Raw genomic sequence first — 25,880 nt, forward strand, 5'->3', positions numbered from 1 at the left:
AGTCCATGCAGTGACAGTAGAGTACTTACAGAGGGTTGGAGCACATACACTGGCGCTAACATTTGCCTAATCTCCATAGTGGACTTTCGGCGTTGGGAAGACATGGTGACCGAGGATTACTAGAGGCAGGGTTTCCATAATATATTATCGGTGTTGGGAGGACATGATGAGTGAGGACGCCCGATGACTGAAACGATGACCGGCAGCATATGGGCGTGAAGACGCTGTGTGTTTGTCTGTGTGCCGACGGCTTACTAGGACCGGATTGCTCATAATGGAAGCTGTGCCTTTCTCAAACGGTTTCTGGGGTACATCGGCCTCAGTGGACGGGAGCTGGTTGGTTGGTACTTAGTTTGATGAGCCGAACAATTTCGGACTAGTAACAGGTCACACATCACCGTCTTCGGTGAGAAGACCGAGCGCCATGAACGGGATCATGACGCCACCATGCCCGTGTGCTCGAGAACCTGGGTAATCCGAAAACGAGGATAGATCATAGTCGCTTCCCGGCTCACATCTCGATGATAGATCCTGTCCTTCCATCACGACAGAGTAAGGTGGCCTGCACGCCACATCAATGAAGAGCATTATAAATGCGTACACAGGACACATTGATGCCACGCGTCAACCCGTTCCTCATCGCGAAGCTTCATGATGGGGCGGAGCTTGCGGAATACGATTATGTAGAACATGCGACTGCCCATGGGGTAGGTCACAGAGTGCCTCTCGGATGGCGGACGTAAGATTCGTGAATGTGTGGTGCCAGAGAAGCTCGGAAATATGGTCTTTTACTGCGATGTTGTGCGCCTTAGCAATCTCTTCAAATTGGCCTCTCCCTAGAAGGTCCTGGTCACCGTCCCATCCTGGAAGTAGCTGTATTTCTTCGTGAGCGCTTCACTAGCAACAGTGACCACATTGGTGTCCCGTTAGTCCGTAGTACACTCTTTCGTTGTCAAGCAGCAGATCCGCCTCACCTTGACTTTAAATTCGTGGCATCGCTTTCTCTCAACTTGAGCTGAGAGAACATCATTGGTTCGACGCAAGTGTATCGAACAACAAGACCGTATGCGTGTGGAAAAGGGAGACGGGCAAGATAATCCCGGTCCTCCGACCACTTGGTAAGTGAACAACCTGGCAAGATTCCTGGATGGGAGAAAAACACTACGGCTGGCCGTCGCAAGGCTATAAATTTGAACCGTCACAAGGATATGTAATCAAAAAGTAAGCACCGTCTATTGACAACTTGCCCCTTACTATACATAACGTGTATATCAGAACTAGACAAACTAGAAATGGTGATTAAGGTCATGGCTCACTAGCGCTTGAAAGATCGAGTCGCAACATCATGTCTGACCGATGCATAAAGTGATTAGTACAATGCAGAAAATATGATCAATAACGTAAAACTACAGATGCACACCGCTTTCTTGTTCATCCTCCCCAGCCAAATTCGATGACCCAAGGCCCGAGTTGTCTCCCCGGAGAGGCGCGTCCAACGGCTCGAGTCCATTATCACCCGTCCCAAATCCACCATGCCTACCATTTCTGCTTTCAGGTTCCGGTTCAGGAGGAAGGTCATAATGAGCGCTGGTAGCATTCGACGCTCCGCGCTGAGTGAGCGCTAACTTGAGCATGAATATTCGCTCATCTTGCGATGCTCTGTGAACGCATGTCCCGATCTTAATAAGTGTAGCAAATTCCATCGACTGCCTTGTACTGACAGCGTCTGGTTGTTTTCTTTGATTGCCTGTGCAACGTCTGGGTCATCTGCATATTCCTGGAGTTCTTCTTGCGTGCGTTTTAGATGGGAGATGGAGTTTTGAAGACGACTGATCTCTGATGTTTGATGTTTTAATGTTCAAGTCAATGGCGCTTGGATATGCGTCTTTGGAATCGTGACAACATACCATCGGCAGAAACTTCGGGGTCAAAGGAGATAGCTTGCTGAAACGTGAATGGTTGAGGGTGACATGGAGTAAATTCCATCGTGTTCCAAGTTCAAGTTGGTGTGTGGTACTATGTAGGTCATGATGATCATGAACGAATCGATTATTGGCGTTCGGGCCGTCCGGTCCTGACATAATAGACATATATGGGGTAACTCCGACGGATTTCTCCGTTCAAGCGCCTGTTCAACTTTCTTCTCGCATTCAGACTACTAGTATTACCTGCGACCCGTACATACGACCAACCAACGACTTCTAGACGCACTGGCAATATACCGCGACAATCCTGATCAACACAGATAGACAGTGCGCTGCAGCTATTCACTGTGCAATCATGAGAGTACGCATATCGTTTGCAAGCTCGTATGCACAGAAAGTCTATACGAACCTGTAGCTTCTCCAAATCACTTTTATTTGACACATGCTTTCGCTCCCCGGTGACCACTGGTATTATGTTGGTATTGTATGCAATGGAATATTTCGAAGCCGAACCCAGCTCATTTGTCGACTCATAAGTCAAACTACTGAACTGCAAAGGTAGTCCAAGTGGCAACTGTACATCGGGGATATTCGGATTCGTGGTAGTGCATGTCGCAACCCAGGCCTAGGCAGTAGTCAACTCAGAAAACAGATCATCGTCATAAAATCTGCCTTCCTCAGCGCTTGCACCCCTGCTCCGCATCTTCACCTGATTGCAACACCTCGACTTCCTGGAGGTGCACACTCACCCGGTGTTTACGATGCGATCCGATCTGAGCACTGCCGAGGACCCCACAATCGACCACCAAATACAAGTATTCATTCTGGGTAATGTTTTGAATTTCACAAAGTGATACAGAAAAGCTAACTTCTTCTACATGGCTCGACATTTGCAGTGTCCCAAAAATCAAGAGGATGAGACTCTACCGATCAGAGAACACCACCTTTGTAACGCAGATAACTCACTCAAGTATTCGGATGAACATCTCGAAACCATGACGATGCAGGTGTTTGACTTCGCCTCAATGTGGTGAGATGATCAAGCGCCATGAATGGCACCGTGCTCGTGCGCTCGTTGCACTCGGGACTCGCTGCAGTCTGAAGATCGTAGTCGCACAAGATGCCCATCAATGTGCCCTTTCATCTGTAATATAATATGTTGCCAAGGATTAAATCCTCTCGACGACTGAGCACTGCATTTCAGAGATCATGGTGTCCTGCAACACGATCTTCTAACAGGGGGCCATATAGACGCTTGGTTTACTTCTAGAATGCAGTGAGGTATAGGGTCTTCGGCAATCTCTTGCTTCGGGATCTCGGAGACCTTTTCTATTATTTCCGGCTCGCGAGTACATTGCTCCTCGATGTAGCGTGATTCGTGAACCACGATAGACACATCTATTTAGATCTTGGAAAATTACCATGGGCAAAAACCTCGCGGTTGAAGGAGATGGCTTGCTGAAATATGAACCGAAATCCTTGGTGATTTGATCAAGGTACAAATTATATGACTCCACGACTTGCAAGTGAGTTCAGCAGGTGTGTTCATGTGCTGTATCGCGACCCGTAATCAAGTACATATCAAATGTGTTTCCTCGATCCTACGTAGCGCGCTGCACTTTTGTTGGAAATTAGCCACCATTTACACAATTTCTTTTGCGCAATGACGAGTCGCTATCATCCATCTATCCCATTGCTTTACCTACGTACTGGAGACGAAGTACATGGGCAATTGACGCAAATGTCGGAGCCAGAAAACCGTATGCTAGGTAGTGTAACGGGTAAAAAAATCAGTGTGAGGGTAGGGATTTACTAAGCGCGACCCAGCTCTTGGTATCTTCGAAAGACTGTAGAAAACTATCAATATCTGAATCTGATTCCTCGAAGTTGGCCGGCTTGTCTCCTCTTTGTGTCGATCGTATTAGTTGTTTACGTCGATTGAAGGTGTGCGTGTCAAGCACATCGAAACAATCTACAAGAAACTTCCATACAGACTCGGGTATGTGCGAGCGTGGGGGAGGTTTCACATGACCCTGAAAATAGTACTTCTTCTCACCACACGCTACAGCGTCTAAAGTCGCCCATTCATCAAGGAGGCGATATTTCTGTGGTAGAAGGACTCCGTTCTCGTAACGGAAGCAAATCCAGGCGAAGCACCACATAAACGACTCCAGATCATGACGATATAAGTGTTTAACTTGGCCTCGTTGACCCTCTTCGGTGAGAAGATCAAGTGCCATGAACGGCACCGTGCCTGTGCGCTCGTTGCCCCGAGGACCCGGGTCATTCGCCAATGAGGATAGATCGTAGTCGTTTAGAACGCCCATCCGCTTCCCATCTTTCCAGTACCACATCAGGTTTCCAGGGCTGACATCTCGATGATGGACCCCTTCCTTCCATAGAGTAACGTGGCCTGCACACCATGTCAACGAAAGCCACGTAGATCCAATCTAACACATACATAGGATGCACTGACGCCATACGTCGAAAAGGTCCTCGGTCTTGAGCGTCGTAATGGAGTGGAGCTTGCGGAACACAAGTATGTAAAGCACGCGACTGCCTGTGGTGGGCTCCGGAACGCCGAGCGCTTCTCGGATGGTGGACGTAGGATTCGTGAACTGGTGGTGCCAAAGCAGCTCGGGAATATGGTCTTTTACGGTATTATGCGCCTTAGCAATCTCCTTAACCTTGTCCAAGATGGCAGGCTCGCTAATGCGATTCGCCTCTCCCCAAAAGATCTTGGCTACCATCCCATCCTGGAGCTTTCCGTATTTTTTCGTGAGCGCTTCGCTGGTGACAGGGACCACATTGGTGGCACGTCCTTGCAGTCCGTAGTGCGTCACTCTTTCGTCGTGACTGGTGTGAAGCAGCAGATCCACCTCTCCGAGTTTTTCATCCTGGATTTTGAATTCGTGGCATCGTTTCCCATCAACTTGGACCGGGAGGAAGTCCCTGCTTCGGCCCCAATCATGAAGGTCGAAGCGTTGTAAAGCATACAATAGCACCATGAATCGCGGTAGATCTTGGATGAAGTTTATGCCTGAGCATTGAATGACCCCTTGCCGATCATAATACCAGATCCACATTACATCGTCTGGAAAGCTTTGGTAAGAGCGCGGCCAATCTCAACAGCCGAACAAACCTACCGACGACGATGATATTCAGCAGATAATTAACTGCAAGATTGGCCGCAAACATTTCGGCAGCGTACAGACCCGTCTGGACGGTCACATCTAGTTCCGCATCTGCATCGTCGGGGTTCGTCTTGGATTTCTTCGCGGCAGATTCCAAAGTGTCCGTGGCCTTGCGCTTGGAACTGGACCCGCCCTGGAAAGGCTGGGCAAGAGCAAGGCCAGAAGATAGAACTGCAGCTTGGCCGACTTAGTTTTATCTCAGAATCCTCGATATCATTACTTACTTGCAGCGTCGGACGCAGTTTGTGCCGCTGGGGTCTGCGAGGGGCCTGGCGCCGGGTCTGCGGCCCGAAGATGATCCACTGGCAGATATTCTGGCTTTGTAGGGACATAGTCTGTCACTGCATACGAAGAGGGCGGTGGCGCAATCCCTTTCTTCCTCCCTGGCGTCTTTCTCTTGAACTCGATGCAAGCGAGAACATCTTTCCAGGGAAGATTTTGTGCCTTTACCGTTGCATTCGTGTCCATATGAGCCTTGCGTCTCTTCTTGCGCTGCTCATCATCCTTCTCGTCGTTGTTTTGGTCGTCGTTCTGTCTGTCGTTCTGTTTGCCCTTCTGTTTGCCGGTCTGTTTACCCTTCTTGCCGCCCTTCTCATCCTGGAAGGGAGCACATGCACTATTCAGAGGGAGAATGACCAAGTCAGGCTTCCGAATTGATGGCTTATTTTGGTGCATTTGGTGCATGGGCATATCGTTCTGCTGGCAGATCATGTCCACGGCAGGGACAGGAGCACGCATCCCGTCGACCTTGATCTCCTCAAGACAAGCGAGCGCAACGTTAGAGGCTCTTGTGAAAGGGCTGTAGAAATCGTTTTCTACTCCTGGACGTACGCTTGCCATCGTTGTGAGCATGAAAACGTGATCGTTGAACTTAGGACAAGCACTCACTATTCGTTGAGGGCTGTCTTGACGTCAGCGGACTTTGACAGCGCGGTGGAGGCCTGTCCATTGCAAACAGGCAGAACTGCTTTGAGGCACTTTTGCAAGAGCTCGGGCTGTTCAGTCTCGGGAGCGGAAGAAGCGCGCTGCAGGAGGGCTTGCAGCATGGCATCTGCTTTGCATTCCTTAACCTGCTCTATATCGCGTTGAATCCACGGGCGTACTTGCTTCACCCTTGATAAAATGTTAGGTGCCATTCAATAAAACAGGAAATGCACACACTTGACACCGACCAGCCCGATGTTCTCGCTGACAACCGAAGCCCCACGGCTGTTTGGGGTAGATTCTAGTTTGCTAGCACCTTGGTCCGGCGCATTGGGGCGTGGAGGAGTCAACGATATGCCAGTCTCGCTGGCAGGGGACATGACGCTAGGCGTTCAATAATTACGCTGATTGGATGTTGCACTGGGAAAGGGGAGAAAATTAAGAGGACAAGAAAGACGACTGCATCCTGCTTGCCTTATATCTGGTCAACCAATGTGGCGCAAATGGTAGTACTAGTGTGCCATCGATCAATCTGATTTGTCGGATCTTCAGATGTGGATTGATGTGGCGGTTGTGGTTAGAAGAGACTCCGACGCGTTCCCACCAACACGCACACGTGACTCTGACTTATTCAAGTCCAGACTAAAATTCATCTACTGTAACGGTCGTCGAGTCTAGTAGTACTTTGTCAGTTCGTCAGAAATCAGATCGGTGACAGCAGCACGCCAGCTAGTTCATCTTTTCATGGTGAGAGGTACTCCGCTATCTACCACACATCGCGTCCTCGGTACGCAATCAAACCTGATGCTTAATCCAAATTGAAGAAGTTCATTGATTCAGGAATCAGGATCAGGATCAACAGAAGTTCTTCTAAGAATCTTGATTTTGGGATTTATTTTTTCAGAGTACAAGGGAGTCCGACGCTCGCGCCATCTAGCATTCTGTTGTCCTTACAATTGTTACCCCCTTTTAGTTCCGTGTGCTGCATGTTACTGTTAATGTGTAAACTAGTGATGTTGGACGATCAATACATTTGATTCCTCGCAGGAAAACCTTGTCATAAGGTCTCGTGCGCTCGCTCATTCAAGTTATGACACCCATCAGATGGTCCCGCGGCCTTGAGGAACAGCGATCTATCAAGCGCTTCTGCGCCCTCCAGATGTGCCCATGACTCGGAAGTGGCCCTTGGTTCGTGAACCCCTCCTTGCGATAGAGTAAGGCGGCCTACACGCCATGTCGACGAGGAGCCATGTAAATTCAATGAAACACGTACATAAAAATACACTAGCGCGAAGTCGTCGAAAAGCTCTTTGTTGGCACGTGACTGCCCGTGGTGGGGAAGGGAACGCCAAGCGCTTCTAGGATGGCGGTCATAGGATTCTTGAGCGTGTGGTGCAGCTCAGAAATGTGATCTCTTTCAGTATTGTGCCCTTCACGATCTCCTTAACTTTGTCCAAGATGACAGGCTCGCAAGTGCGACTCGCCTCTCTCCAAAAAATCTTGGCCACAATTCCATCCTGGAAGTTGCTGCATTTCTTCGTTAGTGCGGCTTCACTGGTAACAGGGACCACATTAGTGGTCTGTCCTTGTGGTCCGTAGTGTGTTGTTCTTTCATCCTGACTGGTGTGAAGCAGATCCACTTCTCAAAGTTGTTCATCCTTAATTTTGAATTCGTGGCATCGTTTCCTCTCAACCTGAACTGAAAGGAAGTTCTTGTTTTGGTCCAAACTGTAAAGATCGAACAGTGGTTGTAGGGCGTACAAAAGCAGCATTAATTGCGGGAGATCTTGGATGAGGTTGATACCTGAGCATTGACTGATCCCTTGCCAAACATGATAGCAGACCCACATTACATCGTCTGAAAGGGCTGTGGTAAGCGCGACCAATCTCGGCAGAGGAATGAACTCACCGACGACGGTACCGGGTAATGATCAGCAGGTAATTGACTGCAAGATTGGCTATAAACATTTTGGCGGCGTACAGAGAGGTTTCTGGACGGTCACATCTAGATCTGCGTCAGCGTTGCGCCTGGGACCGGAGTGTATCGAGTTTATACAAGAATCCCTAGTTATAAAGTTCTTTCATTCTGCAAAGTTACTTGCCATGGCTATGTTGTGAGTCAGCTACATAGATTATCCAGCTTCGTCTAGCACCAGGCAGAACCCTGAGAGACTTGGTGGAGGGTTGTCAAAAGTGTGGGAATACTGATAGCAGAGCCGAAGCGTAAATTTCTCGGTTCTGATATCGAACTTTTACCGAAGGATTAACGGTTAATGATTTCTGGCTAGCGGCTACTGATAGTAAGTACCCCGTCAGCATCGACAAGATACCTCATGAATGTAAAACACGTCGACCACTGGATTTGCACTATGTTCGTACATTCACTAGATATTTGCCCTGCTAAACGAATACTTGCAGTATGCGTACTAACTCTAGCCATGCAACCTGAGGTCGGGAATTTCTGAGATAGAGGTGGGAGAAGCGCCTTTATGTCTACTGCACCTCTTCTCGTTTGATACTCATGATCATGTTAACACAGCCTTCCCGATGGCTACTCATGCAGATATGGTCGACTCTCGACGGCTCGGCAGGCAACCCGTCTGAATCGCGGTACTTGAATTCAGAATAGACCGTTTGAAGTCGGTGCCTCGGATGCCATTCCTCTCACGTCCAGCTCACCAAACTATGCTACCGCCGGCGCCAGCGTTTGCGGCACAGGTAATTTACACACCACTGTCACATCTTTCGTGCATTCACTCGGGACCACTCTTGGCTGGCCAGCGTACAGACGATATCGGAATACAGAATGTCAGACACGAGGATTCGGTATCGCACGTCAATCAAAACCATGATATCTGGCCACCGACTACCCGGCAACATTCATCACATTATAAAGTTCATGACATTGCCTAACGGTGTCTCACTGTTCATGCTATATAGTGATCGATTCTCGCCGGTTAGCATCATCTAGGACCCAACTTCTCCTCACCTTGAGTCTGCTCCGATTCCTTTGTTCAGGATATTACTTGAGTACACCCGCGTCCATATCCTTTTCTCTTCCTCATTTCTCGAGTATGCACTTCGTTCGCTTCTTTACGTGTGTTGCTTCTTGTCTCTCTGTTGCTCGTGCTTTCAGTGTGACTGTGGGGGCTCCCACTCAATGCGGTTCTCTCGATATTTCATGGACTGGTAAGCCCACATCTAGTACAACTTTATAAGCTCTCGCTGAACTTTATCGGCGTCATCAGGTGGACAAGCACCGTTTGAAATACTCTTAACTCCCGTTCGTCGGCGCTATCGTCTCAAGCGTATCGATCGCCCACTAACCTTTGTGTCCAGTCTTCGCAAACGTCGTATCAGAATATTACTCCACCATCATCAGCCTTCAGCAATGGAAAAGGCTCTTATTCAATACCGCAATTGTCGTTGTCAGCGGGAACTACGTTTCTACTCACCATGTCTGACGCCACCGGATTTGGTTCGGGAGGGACGACAAACACATTAACTGTTGGGAATCAAGTCGCAAATAATGTTTGCAACACTTCAATTTTGTCACCTCCTTACACATTCCGGTTGTCTCCACTTCCGCTGATACAATGCAGGCAAGTTTGGTTTGGCTACTTCTGTGGCACTGACTTACCACTACTCCAGTCAATTTACCATTCAGGCCGAAAGTAGTGCAGTACTGCCCATTACTATCGTGGTCAGATCATTGCGGATTCTATTAAAATGATCGACTTATCTTCTGACAGCAACTTATTCCTGGCGGACAACCAGTCGTATTCAATTCCAATAGCGCAAATTTTACCTCAGTTGCAAATGTTACCGCAGGGACGGACCTCATGTATCTCATTTTCGACTCCTTAGGCAGACAAGGTGGGATCTCTGGGCTCGAACAGGTCGTAGGGACAGGTGATTTCTCGTGCCTAAGCGCCAACTTGTCGTCAACCACTGTAGGCATGTCGGCCACAACCACGACTTCACAATCATCTAGTTCAAGCAGTTCGTCAAGCAGTCTGCCTTTTACGGGCAGTAGATCGAGCAGCAATGTTGCTCTTATCGCAGGCACGGCGGGCGGGGGCGGGGCGGTTCTAATTGCATTGATCGTTCTCGGCATGCGCTTTTGGCGTAAAACATCTAGCTTTCAGTCTTCTACACAAAGCTATCCACATCAATTGGAACGTACAGATCCAAAATACAAAATCAGCTTCCACAGTGACGTTCTTCCACAACTCCCTTTCACATACGAGACAGACCCCCACAGCTACTATACCCGACCCATTCAACCCAGCCTGAGAACCCAGTCAGACATGACCAATTCGTCCGCCGGCTACTTCGCAGTCAGCGGTTTTCCCTCCTCATTCAACCAGACAAGACATTCGCGCCAGAGCTCTAACACATACTCTCCTGTCTACGGGGATTCTCGAAGCTCGACCCTGTTATCCACTTACAACCGCCAATCACTCCAGTCTACCGGAAACTTCACAGTCAACGACCCTCACACACCGTTCAATCAGATATCGCATTCACGCCAGGGCTCGAACGCAGACTTTGTTGTGTATGAAGACGCTCGAAATTTGGCTATATCGTCTGTAGACAGACGAATGGCTACGGTGGATGAAAGGCCACTGTCATTATCGCAGGAGACAGATCCTCTTTGTCCATCCATTCAATCTGGATACCAACCAAGCGCTATCAATGCGTTTGCCACCAACTTGGCGGCTAGGGATCATCACGTGTCTTTCAATCAGACGCAGCCTTCGCACCAGAGCTCTAACACAGCCTTTGCTGTATCTAGAGACGGTCGAATGTCAGATATGACGCCCGTCGAGCATATGGCTGTGGGGGCACGACCAGCACGACTATTACCACGGAAGCCAGTTCCCCCCTACCTTGCATCACCCGTTCAATCCCAATCCCAATCAATCTTTACCTCTGCCGACGATATCACAGTTCAGAACTCCCCCACACCCTTCGATGAGACACAAAATTCCCACCACAGCCCTGACACAGACAGTTTGGCTGTGCAAGGAGAATCTCGAAATCGATTTATGGCGTCAGCTAGCGCACAAACAGCCTACCAACATCCTACTCGAATGATCGTGCATACTGGCGCTGGTGATGTTGTGCCAGGCAATCAAGGTTCAGTTGAACCTCCGCCACAGTATTCAGAGGATCAGGGAGCGTACGCCTTGTAATCTGAGTCTGTGTCATTACTACGTCCCCACATTCTTGAATCTTCAGACGTATGCCTGTAGTCATAGGGAAAGCCTCAGAAATCGAGGCGATTTCTTGGAATTGCTAATAAGTAATTTCCCTGTTTTCATACTTTGCGACCTGTAATGATCAAGTGTACATTAACTGTATTTCCTAGGTCCTAGTAACGTGCTGGAAATCACCCCCCGCTATGTACTAAACATGACAATTTTTTTTTTCAATTCTGCGCAACGACGAGTCACCATAATCCATGTTTATTCATTTGGTTTACCTACCGGAGACGAAGCGCGCGCAGGCAATTGATGCAAGTTTTGAAAACTGTAGGTAGCGTAATAAGTAAAGAGAATCACTGCGAGGGTTCCGGTAAAGGTTTGCTGAGCGTAGCCCAGCTCTCGGTATTTTTGAATGATTGTAAAAAACAATCAATATCTGATTCCGATTCCTCGGATTTGGTTGGCTGGTTTCCCCCTTCAGTATGGAGTGGAGATTAGCTACAAGCGAGAAACTTTTTCCACGGGAGATTTTGTGCCTCTACCGTTGCATGCGTGTCCGTATGAGCCTGCTTGCGTCTATCCACGGTGGGGACAGGAGCACGCATCCCGTAAATCTTCATCTCTTCAAGACAAGTGAGAGCAATGTTAGTAGCTCGTATGAAAGTGCCGTAGAAATTTTTTTCTACTCCAGGACGTACGCTCGTGGTCCTTGTAAGCACGTCAGCGAAGAAGCACTCACTATTCTTTCAGGGCTGTCTCGACGCCAGAAGAGTAAATGTCCCTAGCGGATACCTGTCCATTACAAACCGACAGAACTGCCTTGAGGCACTCAGGCTTTTGCAAGAGCTTGGACTGTTTCGTCTCCGGCGCGCAAGACGCGCGCTGTAGGAGGGCTTGAAGCATGGCATCTGCCTTGCACTCCTTAGCCTGTTCAATGTCCCGCTGAATCCATGGGCCGACGTCCTTAATTCTTAAAAGAATGTGTGCTACTCGATAAAAATAGGCAACATGTGCACTTGACACTGATTGCACGCGCACGTGATCAATCCAGACAAAAAGTCACGAAACATTATGTAAGTTACCAAATTTGTGACAATTCAATATAACGCAATATGTCCGTAACGCTCAACGAGCGCTTTTGCTGCTGATGCGATGTTATTCTAGGACTCCTTAGCTGTGTCGATGTGCCTTGAATGTTCTGAATGACAGACACAGCAACTCGGCGGAGCCATGTTTAGTTCGGCGCCCCAAGTTTATGCCCTCGGTTGAAGCAGGTTGGGCGTCTTTTGCAGCTCGTTTGACTGACATTTGACTTTGACAGTTGATTTGCCCCGGACTCAACTCGGGCCGACGGGGTCAGGGACTACTATAGAAAAAACATTGCAGTTGCGTGTGCGAAATGTGCCATGGCCCATGTGCTCCCGATGACTCAACTCCTGACAAGTATAGGCTCACTATTTCGATTACAATGTCATCTACCTTAGCAGGCAGATCAAATCCCAGTATTTGGTACTCGGTACTAATCCCTATCCATCTATCACGGCGAGGTTACGAAAGGAGCACAAACTGAAGGTATGAAGGACAGGCGACCGCAGCTACGAACTTCCCAGCGCACAACTTGAACGCCCAGGGGAGTCGGTTCGTGGAGAAGCCGGCTGTCTATTAAATCAAGGGCCATCATATGCTATCACCTTGTCGAATAATTAGGATCTTCGGCGCCAGGTACCGGCGTACGAAGGAGACGCTGGCTGAGTCGCAAAACAAGGAAGGAGGTGCAACATAGTATGCCGTCCGAAACGTATAAAAACCTCCTTGCTGAGACTCTAACTTCAGAACTCAAGCTCTTCAGTCCACATTCCATCTCAACTACCAGCAGTACACTTTGTGTTTAGCAATCCGAAACAATGGCACCCCGTCCCTTCGTCAGGAATTTGACCTTCCAGTCGTGAGTGTCTACGATCTCGTTTTCACAAATTTTTTCAACCGACTCGTCGTCGTTTCGCAGCAACAACCTCGGAAAGGAGGTCACTCTCATGCTCGCTTGGAGCCCCAACCTGGAAGGCCTCTACCAGGACGTCTTCCCGATAGTTTGGAAGTAAGTGCGCCTACTTCGACTCTGGACGATTTGAAACCTTGCTATTTTTTTAGGGTCACCAAATTCGGGAAGGAGGGTGCGTCTTCCTATCTTTTGCTGCTAAGTCGCTAACTTACATATGATCCCTATTTAGGTCCATACAGGGCTACCGCGACCTACACGGCCCAGTAAGATGATCGACGAGATCGATGGTCTTGAAAGTCGCTTATATATTGTACAGACTTGCTTTCTCCAGAGCCCAGGTCGAGGCCGGGAAGGTCATCAGCGCTGCAACCTCCGTGAATATTAATGTGAGCGACCCTTTCACTTATTAAATTGCTAGCGCCAATGCAAGTCGTGATGCAGATCAACCAGAAGACAACCCTGACTGAGGCCAACGAGGTCTATCATTTCTCTGTAAGTCTGACTTTTGTCGACATTCATCTCGACCACCGACAAATATCTCGTGTAGCCCCCTGAGACGGGAACCGCTGGCATCCTGCAGGCTCAGAACCACACTGGTTCTATTCAAGAGATCGCAGTCGGTTTGTGACTATCATTGTCTCCTCTTTTTTCACCTGAGTTGATTGTCCACCTCCAGGCTTTGTAAACAAAGGAGACTTTATGCCCACACCCGTACTCTACTTCAGCGATGTTGGGTATGTTATCTTTCTTGTATTTCTCCTTCAGAGTGTTCACAATACACAACGCAGAGATGGCAGCCGTGTCACGGCGAAGTACACTCCGGTCCTGCGTGCCTACATTACGGCGGACTATGAAGAGACCGCGATCTTACGAGGTCAAGTCGACACTCCTGCGATCTGGACCCAGGACCTCACTGGACTTGCTCAGAACACGACTTGGAACCTCTCACGCGATGCGAACACTGGACGTTACTCCCTCACCCATGCTTGATTGAGGAATGCGACAACGGTGCGCCTAAATATCTGGTCTGCGTATTAATGTTTACTCTGCTTTCATAGTATCTTCGTTCAAACCAATTACCTCACTTAGTTTTGCTTTTCTGTTATGTATTTCGCGCGCAAGAGTGGAATTTCTTATGGCACTCTATCTATGTGTTTGAATCTTAAATTTTGTTGAACAAGATCTCTTGAGCGTGACATGTCAAGATGTTGGCTTTTGAGACCATTGACCTACCGAACATTGACGCGGAAGCTCAGATCCCAAGACAATTACCAGTAGCAGTAGACAGGGGTCATTACCTGTTTAAAAAGACGCGCGATTGACAAGTGACAAGTGTGATCAAGTTACCACTATGTAGTACATGACTCTTGCTGCCTTGTGCCTCGGCTAGCTTAGATAAACATGTATTTCCTATGTTTTTCAATTCTGCACAATGACGAGTCACCATATTCCATGTCTATTCGTTTGATTTACCTACTGGAGACGAAGCGCACAGGCAATTGATACAAGTATTCGAACCCATAGGTAGTGTAATAAGTAAAGAAAATCACTGCAAGGGTTCCCGTAAAAGTTTGCTGAGCGTAGCCCAACTCTCGATATTTTTGAATGATTGTAAAAAACAATCAATATCTGATTCTGATTCCTCGGATTTGGTTGGCCGGTCTCCCCCCTTTCTCGATCGTAGTAGTTGTTTACGTCGATTAAAGGCGTACGTGTCAAGCACATCAAAACATTCTACAAGGAACTCCCACATAAGTGGCTTTATGTGACGGGGTCGGTATTCTTCGACATTATTCAGAAAGTGTAGCTTCGGCATGCTACACGTCACTGCGTCAGAAGTGGCCCAATGATACAACCGGCCTGGGCGTGATTCCGCGGATACAAGGGCTCCGTTCTCGTACCGCAAGGAAATCCAGGCGAAGCACCACATGAACGACTCCAGATCATGACGATATAAGTGCTTGACTTCGCCTCGTTGACCCTGTTCGGAGAGAAGCTCAAGCGCCATGAATGGCACTGTGCCCGTGCGCTCGTTGCCCCGAGGACCTGGGTCATCCGCCAACGATGATAGATCGTAGTCGTTTAGAACGCCTATCCGTTTGCCGTCTTTCCAGTACCACATCAGGTTTCCGGGACTGACATCTCGATGATAGACCCCTTGTTTCCACAACGTAACGTGGCCTACACACTACGTCAACGAGGAGCCTCATATGTGCGATGAAAATACGTACACAGTATACATTGATACCAAACGTCAAAAAGCTCCTTCCCGTGAAGCTTCGCGATGGAGTGCAGCTTGCGGAATACAAGTATGTAGAGCACGCGACTGCCTGTGGCGGGTTCCGGAACACCGAGCGCTTCTCGGGCAGCGGACGTGGGATTCGTGAACGTGTGGTGCCAGAGCAGCTCGGGAATATGGTCTTTTACGGTATCGTGCGCCTCAGCAATATCTTCAACTCTGTTTAAGATTGCTGGCTCGCTAGTGCGATTCGCCTCTCCCCAAAAGATCTTGGCTACCATCCCATCCTGGAAGTTACCGAATTTCTTCGTGAGCGCTTCGCTGGTGACAGGGACCACGTTAGTGGCACGTCCTTGCAGTCCGTAGTGCGTCACTCTGTCGTCGTGACTGGTGTGAAGCAGCAGATCCACCTCTCCTAGTTCGTCATCCTTGATTTTAAATTCGTGGCATTGTTTCCCCTCAACTTGAACTGAGAGGAAGTCCTTGTTTCGGCCCCAATCGTGAAGATCGAAGCGTTGTAAAGCATACAACAGCACCATGAATCGCGGTAGATCTTGAATAAAGTTTATGCCCGGGCATTGAATAGTCCCTTGGCGATCATAATACCAGATCCACATCACATCATCTGACAGAGCAGTGGTAAGAGTGCGACCGATCTCGGTAAAGGAAGGGACCCACCAACGACGATAATATTCAGTAGATGATTGACGGCAAGATTAGCCGCAAACATTTCGGCCGCGTACAGACCCGTCTGGATGGTCACATCTAGCTCGTCAGGGTTGATCTTGGCTTTTTTGGCAGCAGATTCCAAAGTGTCCGCGGCCTTGCGCTTGGAGCTAGACCCGCCCTGTGTCTGTTGGGCAGCAGTAAGGCTGGAAGATGAAACTGCAGCTGGGCTGATTGAGTTTCATCTTGGAATACAAAATACAACCACTTACATGCAGTGTCGGACGCAGGGTCTCCAGGCTTGAGATGATCTACCGGCAGATATTCTGGCTTGGTAGGGACATAGTCTGTCACTGTATAGGAAGAGGGTGGTAATTTAATGCCTTTCGTCCTGCCTGGCGTCTTTCTCTTGAACTCGATACAAGTTAGAACGTCTTTCCAGGGAAGATTTTTTGGCTTCGACGTTGCATTCGTGTCCATATGAGCTTTGCGCTTCTTCTTGCGCTGCTCGTCGTCCTTCTCGTCCTTCTCTTTGCCCTTCTTTCCGCCCTTCTGATCCTCGAAGGAAGCACATGCGCTATTCAAAGGAAGAATGACGCTGTCAGGCTTTCGAATCGATTTCGCGGTCTGGTGACTTTGGTACATGGGCATATCATTCTGCTGACAGATCATATCCACAGTGGGGACAGGAGCACGCATCCCGTCAACCTTGATCTCTTCAAGATAAGTGAGCGCGATGTTAGTAGCTCTTATGAAAGGGCCGTAGAAGTTGTTTTCTATTCCAGGACGTACGCTTTCCATCGTTGTGAGCATGAAAACGTCTCAGAAACCAACACTCACTATTCGTTGAGGGCTGTCTTAATGTCAGAAGACTTTGAAAGTGTGGTGGAGATCTGTCCATTGCAAACCGGCAGAACTGCCTTGAGGCACTTTTGTAAGAGCTCGGGCTGTTTCGTCTCCGGCGCACAAGACGCGCGCTGTAGGAGGGCTTGCAGCATGGCATCTGCCTTGCACTCCTTGGCCTGCTCAACGTCCCGCTGAATCTATGGGCCGACGTCCTTGACTCTTAATGGAATGTTAGATGCTGATAAAAACAGGAAACATACGCACCTGACACCCAGTACGCCGATGTTCTCGCTGACGACGGAAGCACCACGGCTGTTTGGAGTAGATTCTATTTTGCTAGCACCATGAGCTGGTGCATTGGCTCGTGGAGGCGTAGATAATGGACCAGTCTCGCTGGTAGGGGACATGTTGCTAAGTGTTCAATGATTCTGCTGGCTGCCAGTGAGTGTTATGAGCAGAACTGGTGGGAGGGAGAAAAATAAGAGAACGAGAAGGACAGCTGCTTCCTGTATATTTATCGACCGATGTGGCGCAAATGTAGTGGACCATCGATCAATCAAATGTGGATTGATGTGGTGGTTGTGGACAGTTCGACTCCGACGACGCGTTCCATCAACACGCGCACGTGACCCAGACAAGTCATTCTGACTGTGTCAATTCATCGAAAAGATCGAAGCAGCGCACAAGGAATTATTTCATGGCAACAGGAACTTACTCTACCACACAAATGTTGTTCCGTAATAAATAAATACGCAACTTGGATTAATCTTGATATCGATCCGAGTTTACACTGGTCCCTAGGAAGTTTCTTTGATTCAGAAGTTCTTCTAAGAATCCCAATTTCGAGATTGATATTCTCAGAGTGGAACGGAGTCCGACGTTCGCTCTATGTTTCGAGAAAGATAGACGACCGACTCAGTTACACTTCTCACACTGTCATACATCGTTACCCCTTTCAGATATGTTTCTTGTGAATGAATATCGCTGTGTCTTGAGGGATATCAAACGATCAACATATCTGATAAATTTGAAAGCAAATAAAACTGCAGTTATTGGTTCAGCGGTGTTTGTAGGACATACATCTCAAATCCCTCGTTCACTCCTAATCCTTCACAGGAAACCCTTCTTGGCTCCAGGGCCTCCCTTCGCTCATATACTCGTCAGTCAATTTCGCAGCCCAAAAGAAGAGCGATCCATCTAGCGCTTCTGCGCCCTCTAATTCTGTGTCCTTGAAGTAGCCCTTGGGCCGTGTGCCATAAAGTGACGAGAAATGTGCCAAGGCGCGCTGAATCTTTGGCATATGTTCGTTTGAGTGCATTATCGCAGATTGAATGATGTCGAGGAACGGGTTAGCGACCTTTATATCTGACGGAAGAGGTGAGGTGGCACTGAGGAAGCCTTGAATGTCCAGTCTAGGGAAGCCGAGTGCGATCCACCACCCAATAGTCGACGCAAAGTATCCGCGAAGCACAAGAACTTGTGAATGTTTTGGTAGGTAAGGCAACAAGGATGGAAGGAAGAGACTAGACGTGACGAGATGCATGCTGGAGCACCCCAAAAATTAGTGTCTTTGCGCAGATGGCAGATTCGATGCCACTTACTAGGTGAAGTCTGCTGTTAAGCCTTTATCTTTGTTCCATCCGCCAATGCAGTAGAGGATAGTGCTTGTCCAGATACATTCTTCCATCTTATCTTCAATTTCGCCTGGCTGCGACGGGTCGATCGTCCATTGTTCAGCGTAGCGCCATATAATATCACCATGCTCAGACATCAGGCCATCAAAATTTTTGAAATACTTCTTGATTTCCTGTGGTGTGAATTTCGGATCTTGCATGATCTTGGCAAGAATGGAGAATGCGTGGTTTTTCGGTGGTTGTTTGACTTGAGAGGGCGTAGTAGATGTCTTTGAATTAAGGACAAGCGAGGTAAGTCGAGTTGTAACCTCTTCCACTGCAGTCGTGCCGCTGGGCTCGAAGAGATACGATGGTAAGAACTCATGCTCGTGCACGCTGGCCAATGCAAGACCTTTGGATATCTGTCAGGGATTTGTTTACGATGATGTGTTACGTTGCTTGCCTTCGACGACCATGCCCTGAATACCTAATTCTGCGCCATAGCCTACATGGATGAAGGCGTGGAACAAACCTCCAAGGAAGCGCGCCAACATCACCGGCTGGTTAAACGCGTCTCGTCCCTCTATAAAGTTGTACTTCTTAGAGAATACGTATTCTTCCAGCGTGGCGCTGAGGCCCTTGTCCTGGATAACCTTGATGAAGAAGGATTTGTACGCGGCGTAAAAGCTGACAGAAAATCGATTGAGTGGGGCGTTGAACATCAATTTTAAAACTCAACTTGTCATCACCTAGATGTTCGATAAAGTTCTCTTCTGTGACAGCTTCGGGAGGCTCGACGGCTGGGCGCTGGTAGGAGCTGTCTTGCTTGTAGAACTGTTCGATCAGTGACCCACTCGCGCCCATGACAAAAAGTGCTAGCGCGCGATGAGTGACATGGCTTTATCGACGCTCGAATCAGCAGCATGAGATATGGATTAGTCAAGATGCATACGCACTTATGGAACCGCTTGTAGTTGAAGAAAATGTGGTACTTTGTGTAGTTCTCCTTCAAGACCTGTGACAAAGCTACAACTGCTTCTGGAGAAGCGCCAGGCGACCGCGGAGGGGAAAGCACATTTGGCGGGGAAGATGGGGAGGGGAAGAGGGCATTGAGTTCGCTACTCTGTTGAACTGTAACCATCTTTAAGCGGGGCAATCAGAATACAGAAAGATGCATGTGGGTGGATGCCTCACATTTATATCCTTATCCTAAATTTAGAGGGCAGTAAGTTGTGGTGCTCATGCATTTTAGGAATTTCATCTGCGCCCGAACACGCCAGAGTTTAAGTAACGGCTGATGAAGCCTTGACTACTGTGAGGGGATCACACACCAACGCCAAAATCCCGTGTTAGGCACCACCAGGCTATGCGGTACTTGATGTATGATCTGGCCCTGTCTGATGAACAACTATATATCTGATCTTGCCACTCCGGATCATGCCGCGCACTGTGCAGTATCTGCGTGCGATCCGATCGTATCGGAAAGTGGCAAAATTGCAGTACGTCCAACTTCCAAGCACTGTGAGCAGCGCACCACTTCTATCCTTGCTTGATACGTGACGCTAGATATGAGCAACCTTATATCTCTGTCAGAAAAAAATATGCAGGGCCCGGACCAAGTGAAGATTGCTGATGAAGAAATGATTAGGTAGGGACAAGCGCTGGAGGAGTGAATCTTGATGTGAAGTCTGTGGGAGAAATACGCGGAGACTGGTACAGAGGTAAAGTATTGCATGTACAGTCCTTTCCTTGGAGCATCCATGACTGCCGTAAACCAGAGTGCATTAACCAAACCAATCCTGCAGTTAAATTCAACTACGATGGATGAATGATTGCGAGAAGAACGCAAACCCATAATCGACGTCACACTTCCATTCAATCTCATTAGCAGATCATAAAAGACAAGTCTATGATACCTTTAAGAGATCATCAACAATGGCTGCATAAATCGCGCGTTAGAAGGCGGAAACCCCTTAGGGAACCACTCTCTATTTGATGCGAGATCTTTCGGCTGCGTCCAATGCGCATAGAGACCTGGGGCTGATAGGAAAATACATTTCTATTTGGTAAGAGGCGGTCACGACGTACGTTAGCCCGGAGATGTGACCGTTCACTGGCAGATATGTGAGATGCTGGAGTAGCAGCTCAACATGAGAAATAGAGATGCACCCATTAGGTGCTACCAGTCGGATTCAACGATAGGTCAACTTGGAGAGGGCACGGACTGCAGGATCGTGTGGGACAAAAGCATTTTTAAAGTTGTGGAACGAGTTGCACAGTCCCAGGCACAAGAATACTAACTTTGCCCGTTCGACTAGGCCGAGGAGCGCGCAGCGCAGAGACAGCGAATAAGGCATGGTATGAGATGAGGCTATAAGATGACATGCTACCGAACATTTAGTCCGAGTCTCTCCGACTAAGCTGGAGACGCCCAACATGATGATTCATAGAATATTATTGATAAGATCTACATAGCAAGTGGCTGCTTAGAATATTCCATCTATAAACAACTGGAGGTTACACATACTGCAATCCGCAAAGGAACCGTATGTACAAGTAAAGAAATCACTGTGAGAGGTTGTCGAGCTCACCCCAGCTCGGCAGGTCTGTAAACATGCGTAGAAAACCATCGATATCTTTATCTTCCATTTGCTCGTCGTCGGGCAGCTCGGCTACTCCTTGGGCCATTAGCCGATCGAGGCGAGCAGATCGACGGTGAACGTCTTCTCGAAGCACTTGCACACACTCCACAAGGAAAATCCCTATGCGTGAATCGATGTCCGAGGGGTAGTAAACTCGCAGGTGACCAAGAAAAAAATATTTCTTCTCCCCGCACGTCACAGCATGTAATGTCGCCCACTCATCCAAGGGGCGTGATTCCGCTGGTAAAAGAACACCCTGCCTGTAACGCAGGCAAATCCAAATAAAAACCCATACAAATGACTCCAGATCATGGCGATACAGGTGTTTGACTTCGCCTCGTTGAGCCTTTGCGGATAGAAGATCAAGCGCCATGAACGGTACTGTGCCCGTGCGTTCGTTGCCCCGAGGACCTCGGTCACCCTCCAACGAGGATAAATCGTAGTCGTTCAGGACACCGATCCGCTTCCCGTCTTTCCAGTACCACATCAAATTTCCAGGGCTGACATCGCGATGATAGACACCTTCTTTCCATAAAGTCAGATGGCCTGCACGCTATATCAGCAAAGAGCCATTTGAAATCAAGAAAACACGTACACAACATACACTGACGCCAGACATCGAAAAGCTCTTTTCCGTGAAGCTTCGTGATGGGGAGTAGCTTGCGGAATACAAGAATGTAGAGCACACGACTTCCCGTTGTAGGTTCCGGAACACCGAGCGCTTCTCGCATGGCGGACGTGGGATTCGTGAACCTGTGGTGCCAGAGCAGCTCAGGAATATGTCCTTGGACGGTCGGGTGCACATTGGCGATCTCCTCAACTTTGCTCAAGATTGTTGGCTCGCTAGTGCGATCCGCCTCTCCCCAGAATATCTTGGCCACCATCCCATCCTGCAAATTGCCGTATTTCTTCGCGAGCGCTTCACTAGTGACAGGGACTACATTGGTGGCCCGTCCTTGTAGTCCGTAGTGCGTCACCCTTTCGTCATGGCTGGTGTGAAGCAGCAGATCTACTGTACCAAAATCTTTATCCTTGACTTTGAATTCATGGCATTGTTTCCCCTCAACTTGAACTGGGAGGAAGTCATTGTTTCGGCCCCAATCGTGAACCTCGAAGCGCTGTAACGCATACAACAGCACCATGAATCGCGGGAGATCTTGAATGAAGTTGATGCCCGAGCATTGGACGGTGCCCTGGCGATCATAATACCAGATCCAGATCACATCGTCTAAAAAACCACGGTAAGAGCGTGACTAATTTCGACAAACTAACGAACCCACCGACGACAATAAAACTAATGAGATATTCGACAGCAAGATTGGCCGCAAACATTTCGGCGGCGTACAGACCTGTCTGGACGGTCACATCTAACTCATCAGGGTTGGCCTTGAATTTTTTTGTGACGGATTGCAAAGTGTCCGCGGCCTTCCGCTTGGAGCTGGACCCACCCTTGGAGGGCTGTGCAGAAGATCGAACTGCTGATCAGACAATTTAGTTTGATTTTGGAATCAAAAATGAAATCAATTACGTGTGGTGTCAGGCGCAGGTTGTGTTGGTGGGGTCTGCGAAAGGCCTGGCGCCGATTCTCCAGCCTTAAGGTGATCCACCGGCAGATATTCTGGCTTAGTAGGGACATAGTCTGTCACTGTATACGAAGAGGGCGGTGGCTTAATCCCTTTCGTCCTCCCGGGGGTCTTTCTCTTGAACTCGATGGAACCTAGAATATCTTTCCAGAAGAGTGGTGTTCGCGGCTTTTCCATTGCATTCTTGACCATGTGATCCTTGCGCTCCTGACCGTCCTTTGTGTCGTCCTTGTGGTCGGCCCTTTGTTTGGCCTTCTGATCGCCCTTCTTGCCGCCCTTCTCATCCTCGAAGGAAGCACGTGCGTTGTTCAAAGGAATCATCACGACGTCGGGCTTCCGAACCGATGTCAGCGTCTTGTGGGTTTGGTACATGGGCATATCGTTTTGCTGGCAGATCATGTCCACGGTGGTGGCAGGAGCATCCATTCCGTCGACCTTAATTTCTTCAAGACAAGCGAGCGCGATATTGGTGGCCTGAATAAAAGGGCTGTAGAACTTGTTTTCTATTCCTGGACGTACGCTTGCAATCAATGTAAGCGTGGAAACGTTCGATCGTGAAGAAGCACTCACTATTCTTTCAGGGCTGTCTCGATGCCCGAGGAGGACACGCCTCCAGCAGAGACCTCACCATTACAAACCGGTAGAACTGCCTCAAGACACTTTTGCAGAAGCTCGGGTTGCTTCGTCTCCGGCGCGCAGGACGCGCGCTGCAGGAGGGCTTGCAGCATAGCATCTGCCTTGCACTGCTTGGCCTGCTCGATGTCCCGTTGAATCCATGGGCGGACATCCTTGACCCTTCATGGAATGTCAAGTGCTACTCAATGAGAATAAGAAAGGTGCGTACTGGACACCGACCAAGTCGATGTGCTCGCTGACGACCGAAGCCCCACGACTGTTGGGGGTGGATTCTAATTTAATATCACCTTCAACTGGTGCATTCGCGCGTGGCGGAGTAGACGATGGGTCAGTCTCGCCAGCAGGGGACATGATGGTAGGTGTTCGATGATAACACTGACTGAGCAGAACTATTACTGAGGTGGAAAACACTAATATGACAAGAAAGACTGCTCGCCTTATATCCGGTCGACCAATGTGGCGCAAATGTAGTGAACCATTGATCAATCTGATGTGTCAGATGCTGGATTGATCATTGATGTGGCGGTTGTGGACCTACAGTTCAATTCTTGACTCCGACGACGCGTTTCCATCAACTCGCGCACGTGATCCTGACTTGTATCTTTTCCTGGAAATCGATTTTTGTCTGGTCCGTACCAAAATCAGAGATCCATCAATATGCTATACTCTGAGTTCGTCAGAAATAATATATATTGTAACGCGCCAGGTAATACTAGTACATCATATTTTTGTATGGTGAATTTAAAAGAACTCCGCTATCTAGCCATGACTCGTTCTCGGTTATGATCAACAGAAGTTCTTCTGAGAATCTTGATTTTGGGATTTATGTTCACACTGGCTGAGTGTGGTGAGCAGAACTGAGGTGGTAAAAATAAGAGGACAAGAAAGACGACTACTTCCTGCTTTCCTTATATCCGGTCGACCAATGTGGCGCAAATGGAGTGAACCATCGATCAATCTGATGTGTCAGACATGGATTGATGTGGCGGTTGTGGACCTACAGTGTACTTCGTGACTCCGACGACGCGTTCCCATCAACTCGCGCAGGTGAGCCTGGCTTTCCCTGGAAATCCATTTCCGTCCTATCAGAGACTCAGAGTCTCTTCCTGTCTCATGCACTGACTCATATACCACTGCCTACACGAAAATCCAAGTTAGAATGAGAATACACATGCATGAAATCACGTCTTAATGACGAAAGCTGTATTTCGATTGCCGCATGCAGTAGCGAAGTTATAAGACGCAAGGAGAACTGGTTATGCAAGCTTGAAAAATAACATCTTCAGTAATGCTGAGAGTCCTGACATGCATTGATACTGGAGAACGATAAGAACAGAGGCGTATCACGTGCGCTGGCATTGAGTCAAACTGCACCAGTGACTGTTGATGATTTTCACACTGGTGGTTGTGGAACACCACAAAATTGTCATTGGAGAGTGACCTTGTATGACCAAGGTAATTGATATTGATACTACGTCACAGCTTTCCTTTCTATGTAATCAATCACATTAGCACTCGGACTCGAAAGGCAGCAGCGAAAGACAGAATCACAGGTTAACAGCAATATTTCAATTCCCATCTTTGTGTCGAGTGCTCTTTCTTCTAAAAATTCCTTCCCATTTATGTCCTAGTCGTCTGAGACAAACTTCATGTCCATTTCTGCATTACGAATATCTTTGAGTCGAGCAACCTCGGCATCAATCTCATCGAGCAAGAACTATTCTCACTAGTGCTGCCGCAGTCCGGTCCAGGACCTAGGTTTGAACCCGAACCTTTGTGGACTGGACCCATGGTTTGGTCACAGGTCCAGAATTTCTCTTGGACCGCAGACCATTCAGTCAAGACCCTACGTAGAACCTGTACCCTGGACGTGCCAAATGGCCGTAGGATGTGTGCAGCCAGTGGCTGGCCGGCTGTACTAAATCCTTGTAGGCACTGCACTGGCCAGTATGTAGGGCCATTCTGGCTGATGTTCATTCTACATACAGTAATAATAAACTAACTGTGACCTGGAGGGTGGCAGGGTGAGTGGCCAGACACGTAGAGCCAGTACTGGCCAGCATTCAGGTGGAGGATAACAGGCCCATAGATTGTGAGCGGCCAAACACGTAGGACCAGTACTGGCCAGTATCTAAGGAATAATGAACATGGACGTGGAATGTGTCCAGCCAGCTCTGTGGGGCCAGTACTAGCCATTATCTATATAATAAGGGATGTGCCTGTAGATGATCACTGGCCAGGCCTGTAGGACTGGGGCTGGCTAGTATATAAATTACAATGGAAATGCCCGTGGAATGTGACCAGCTGGGCCAGTATCTAAATAATAAGGGAAATGCCCGTGGACTGTGACCGGCCAAACCAGTAGGACCAGTACTGGCCAGTATCTAAGGAATAAGGGACATG

At 48.5% G+C, this 25,880-nt stretch overlaps 8 protein-coding genes across 8 annotated transcripts; 2 read left to right on the forward strand and 6 right to left on the reverse strand.

Moving 5' to 3' along the window:
- Window positions 1–1,547: 1,547 nt before the first annotated feature.
- On the reverse strand, window positions 1,548–1,980 carry EDB93DRAFT_1043164 (uncharacterized protein; the record flags this gene model as incomplete). The annotated part of the gene is made up of 3 exons (XM_041444588.1): window positions 1,548–1,679; window positions 1,718–1,836; window positions 1,908–1,980. Coding segments are annotated over 3 exons (324 nt in total), but the record flags the coding sequence as incomplete, so codon positions are not given.
- A 1,735-nt stretch (window positions 1,981–3,715) lies between these two features.
- Window positions 3,716–6,423, reverse strand: EDB93DRAFT_1250051 (uncharacterized protein; the record flags this gene model as incomplete). Its single annotated transcript, XM_041452941.1, has 6 exons — window positions 3,716–4,338; window positions 4,387–5,019; window positions 5,072–5,305; window positions 5,344–5,951; window positions 6,008–6,232; window positions 6,281–6,423. The coding sequence occupies 6 exons, from the start codon at window positions 6,421–6,423 to the stop codon at window positions 3,716–3,718; spliced, it is 2,466 nt and encodes an 821-aa protein (XP_041308197.1).
- Window positions 6,424–9,037: 2,614 nt separating this feature from the next.
- EDB93DRAFT_362578 (uncharacterized protein) lies at window positions 9,038–11,515 on the forward strand. The gene is made up of 5 exons (XM_041456197.1): window positions 9,038–9,232; window positions 9,292–9,326; window positions 9,383–9,645; window positions 9,695–9,746; window positions 9,796–11,515. The coding sequence occupies exons 1-5, from the start codon at window positions 9,118–9,120 to the stop codon at window positions 11,239–11,241; spliced, it is 1,911 nt and encodes a 636-aa protein (XP_041308198.1). The 5' UTR covers window positions 9,038–9,117; the 3' UTR covers window positions 11,242–11,515.
- A 232-nt stretch (window positions 11,516–11,747) lies between these two features.
- Window positions 11,748–12,323, reverse strand: EDB93DRAFT_1103685 (uncharacterized protein; the record flags this gene model as incomplete). Its single annotated transcript, XM_041447329.1, has 5 exons — window positions 11,748–11,875; window positions 11,952–11,961; window positions 11,993–12,034; window positions 12,061–12,223; window positions 12,292–12,323. 5 exons carry the CDS (start codon window positions 12,321–12,323, stop codon window positions 11,748–11,750), a joined length of 375 nt encoding a protein of 124 aa, XP_041308199.1.
- An 834-nt stretch (window positions 12,324–13,157) lies between these two features.
- On the forward strand, window positions 13,158–14,242 carry EDB93DRAFT_1250053 (uncharacterized protein; the record flags this gene model as incomplete). The annotated part of the gene is made up of 9 exons (XM_041452942.1): window positions 13,158–13,198; window positions 13,259–13,348; window positions 13,402–13,424; window positions 13,482–13,515; window positions 13,569–13,638; window positions 13,694–13,744; window positions 13,800–13,872; window positions 13,929–13,986; window positions 14,041–14,242. 9 exons carry the CDS (start codon window positions 13,158–13,160, stop codon window positions 14,240–14,242), a joined length of 642 nt encoding a protein of 213 aa, XP_041308200.1.
- Window positions 14,243–14,685: 443 nt separating this feature from the next.
- On the reverse strand, window positions 14,686–17,410 carry EDB93DRAFT_1337101 (uncharacterized protein; the record flags this gene model as incomplete). The annotated part of the gene is made up of 6 exons (XM_041455353.1): window positions 14,686–15,433; window positions 15,484–16,116; window positions 16,170–16,382; window positions 16,430–16,950; window positions 16,998–17,200; window positions 17,264–17,410. The coding sequence occupies 6 exons, from the start codon at window positions 17,408–17,410 to the stop codon at window positions 14,799–14,801; spliced, it is 2,352 nt and encodes a 783-aa protein (XP_041308201.1). The 3' UTR covers window positions 14,686–14,798.
- Window positions 17,411–18,105: 695 nt separating this feature from the next.
- Window positions 18,106–19,757, reverse strand: EDB93DRAFT_1240430 (uncharacterized protein; the record flags this gene model as incomplete). The annotated part of the gene is made up of 5 exons (XM_041451753.1): window positions 18,106–18,547; window positions 18,605–19,028; window positions 19,080–19,303; window positions 19,356–19,514; window positions 19,573–19,757. The coding sequence occupies 5 exons, from the start codon at window positions 19,755–19,757 to the stop codon at window positions 18,106–18,108; spliced, it is 1,434 nt and encodes a 477-aa protein (XP_041308202.1).
- A 1,084-nt stretch (window positions 19,758–20,841) lies between these two features.
- EDB93DRAFT_362687 (uncharacterized protein) lies at window positions 20,842–24,005 on the reverse strand. The gene is made up of 6 exons (XM_041456198.1): window positions 23,686–24,005; window positions 23,412–23,636; window positions 22,787–23,361; window positions 22,539–22,736; window positions 21,854–22,486; window positions 20,842–21,804 (listed from the first exon to the last, which is right to left on the reverse strand). The coding sequence occupies exons 1-6, from the start codon at window positions 23,826–23,828 to the stop codon at window positions 21,182–21,184; spliced, it is 2,397 nt and encodes a 798-aa protein (XP_041308203.1). The 5' UTR covers window positions 23,829–24,005; the 3' UTR covers window positions 20,842–21,181.
- Between the last annotated feature and the right edge of the window lie 1,875 nt (window positions 24,006–25,880).

The sequence above is a fragment of the Suillus bovinus genome (assembly GCF_016758785.1).
Source record: "Suillus bovinus strain UH-Sbo-P2 chromosome Unknown EDB93scaffold_24, whole genome shotgun sequence".
NCBI lineage: Eukaryota > Fungi > Basidiomycota > Agaricomycetes > Boletales > Suillaceae > Suillus > Suillus bovinus.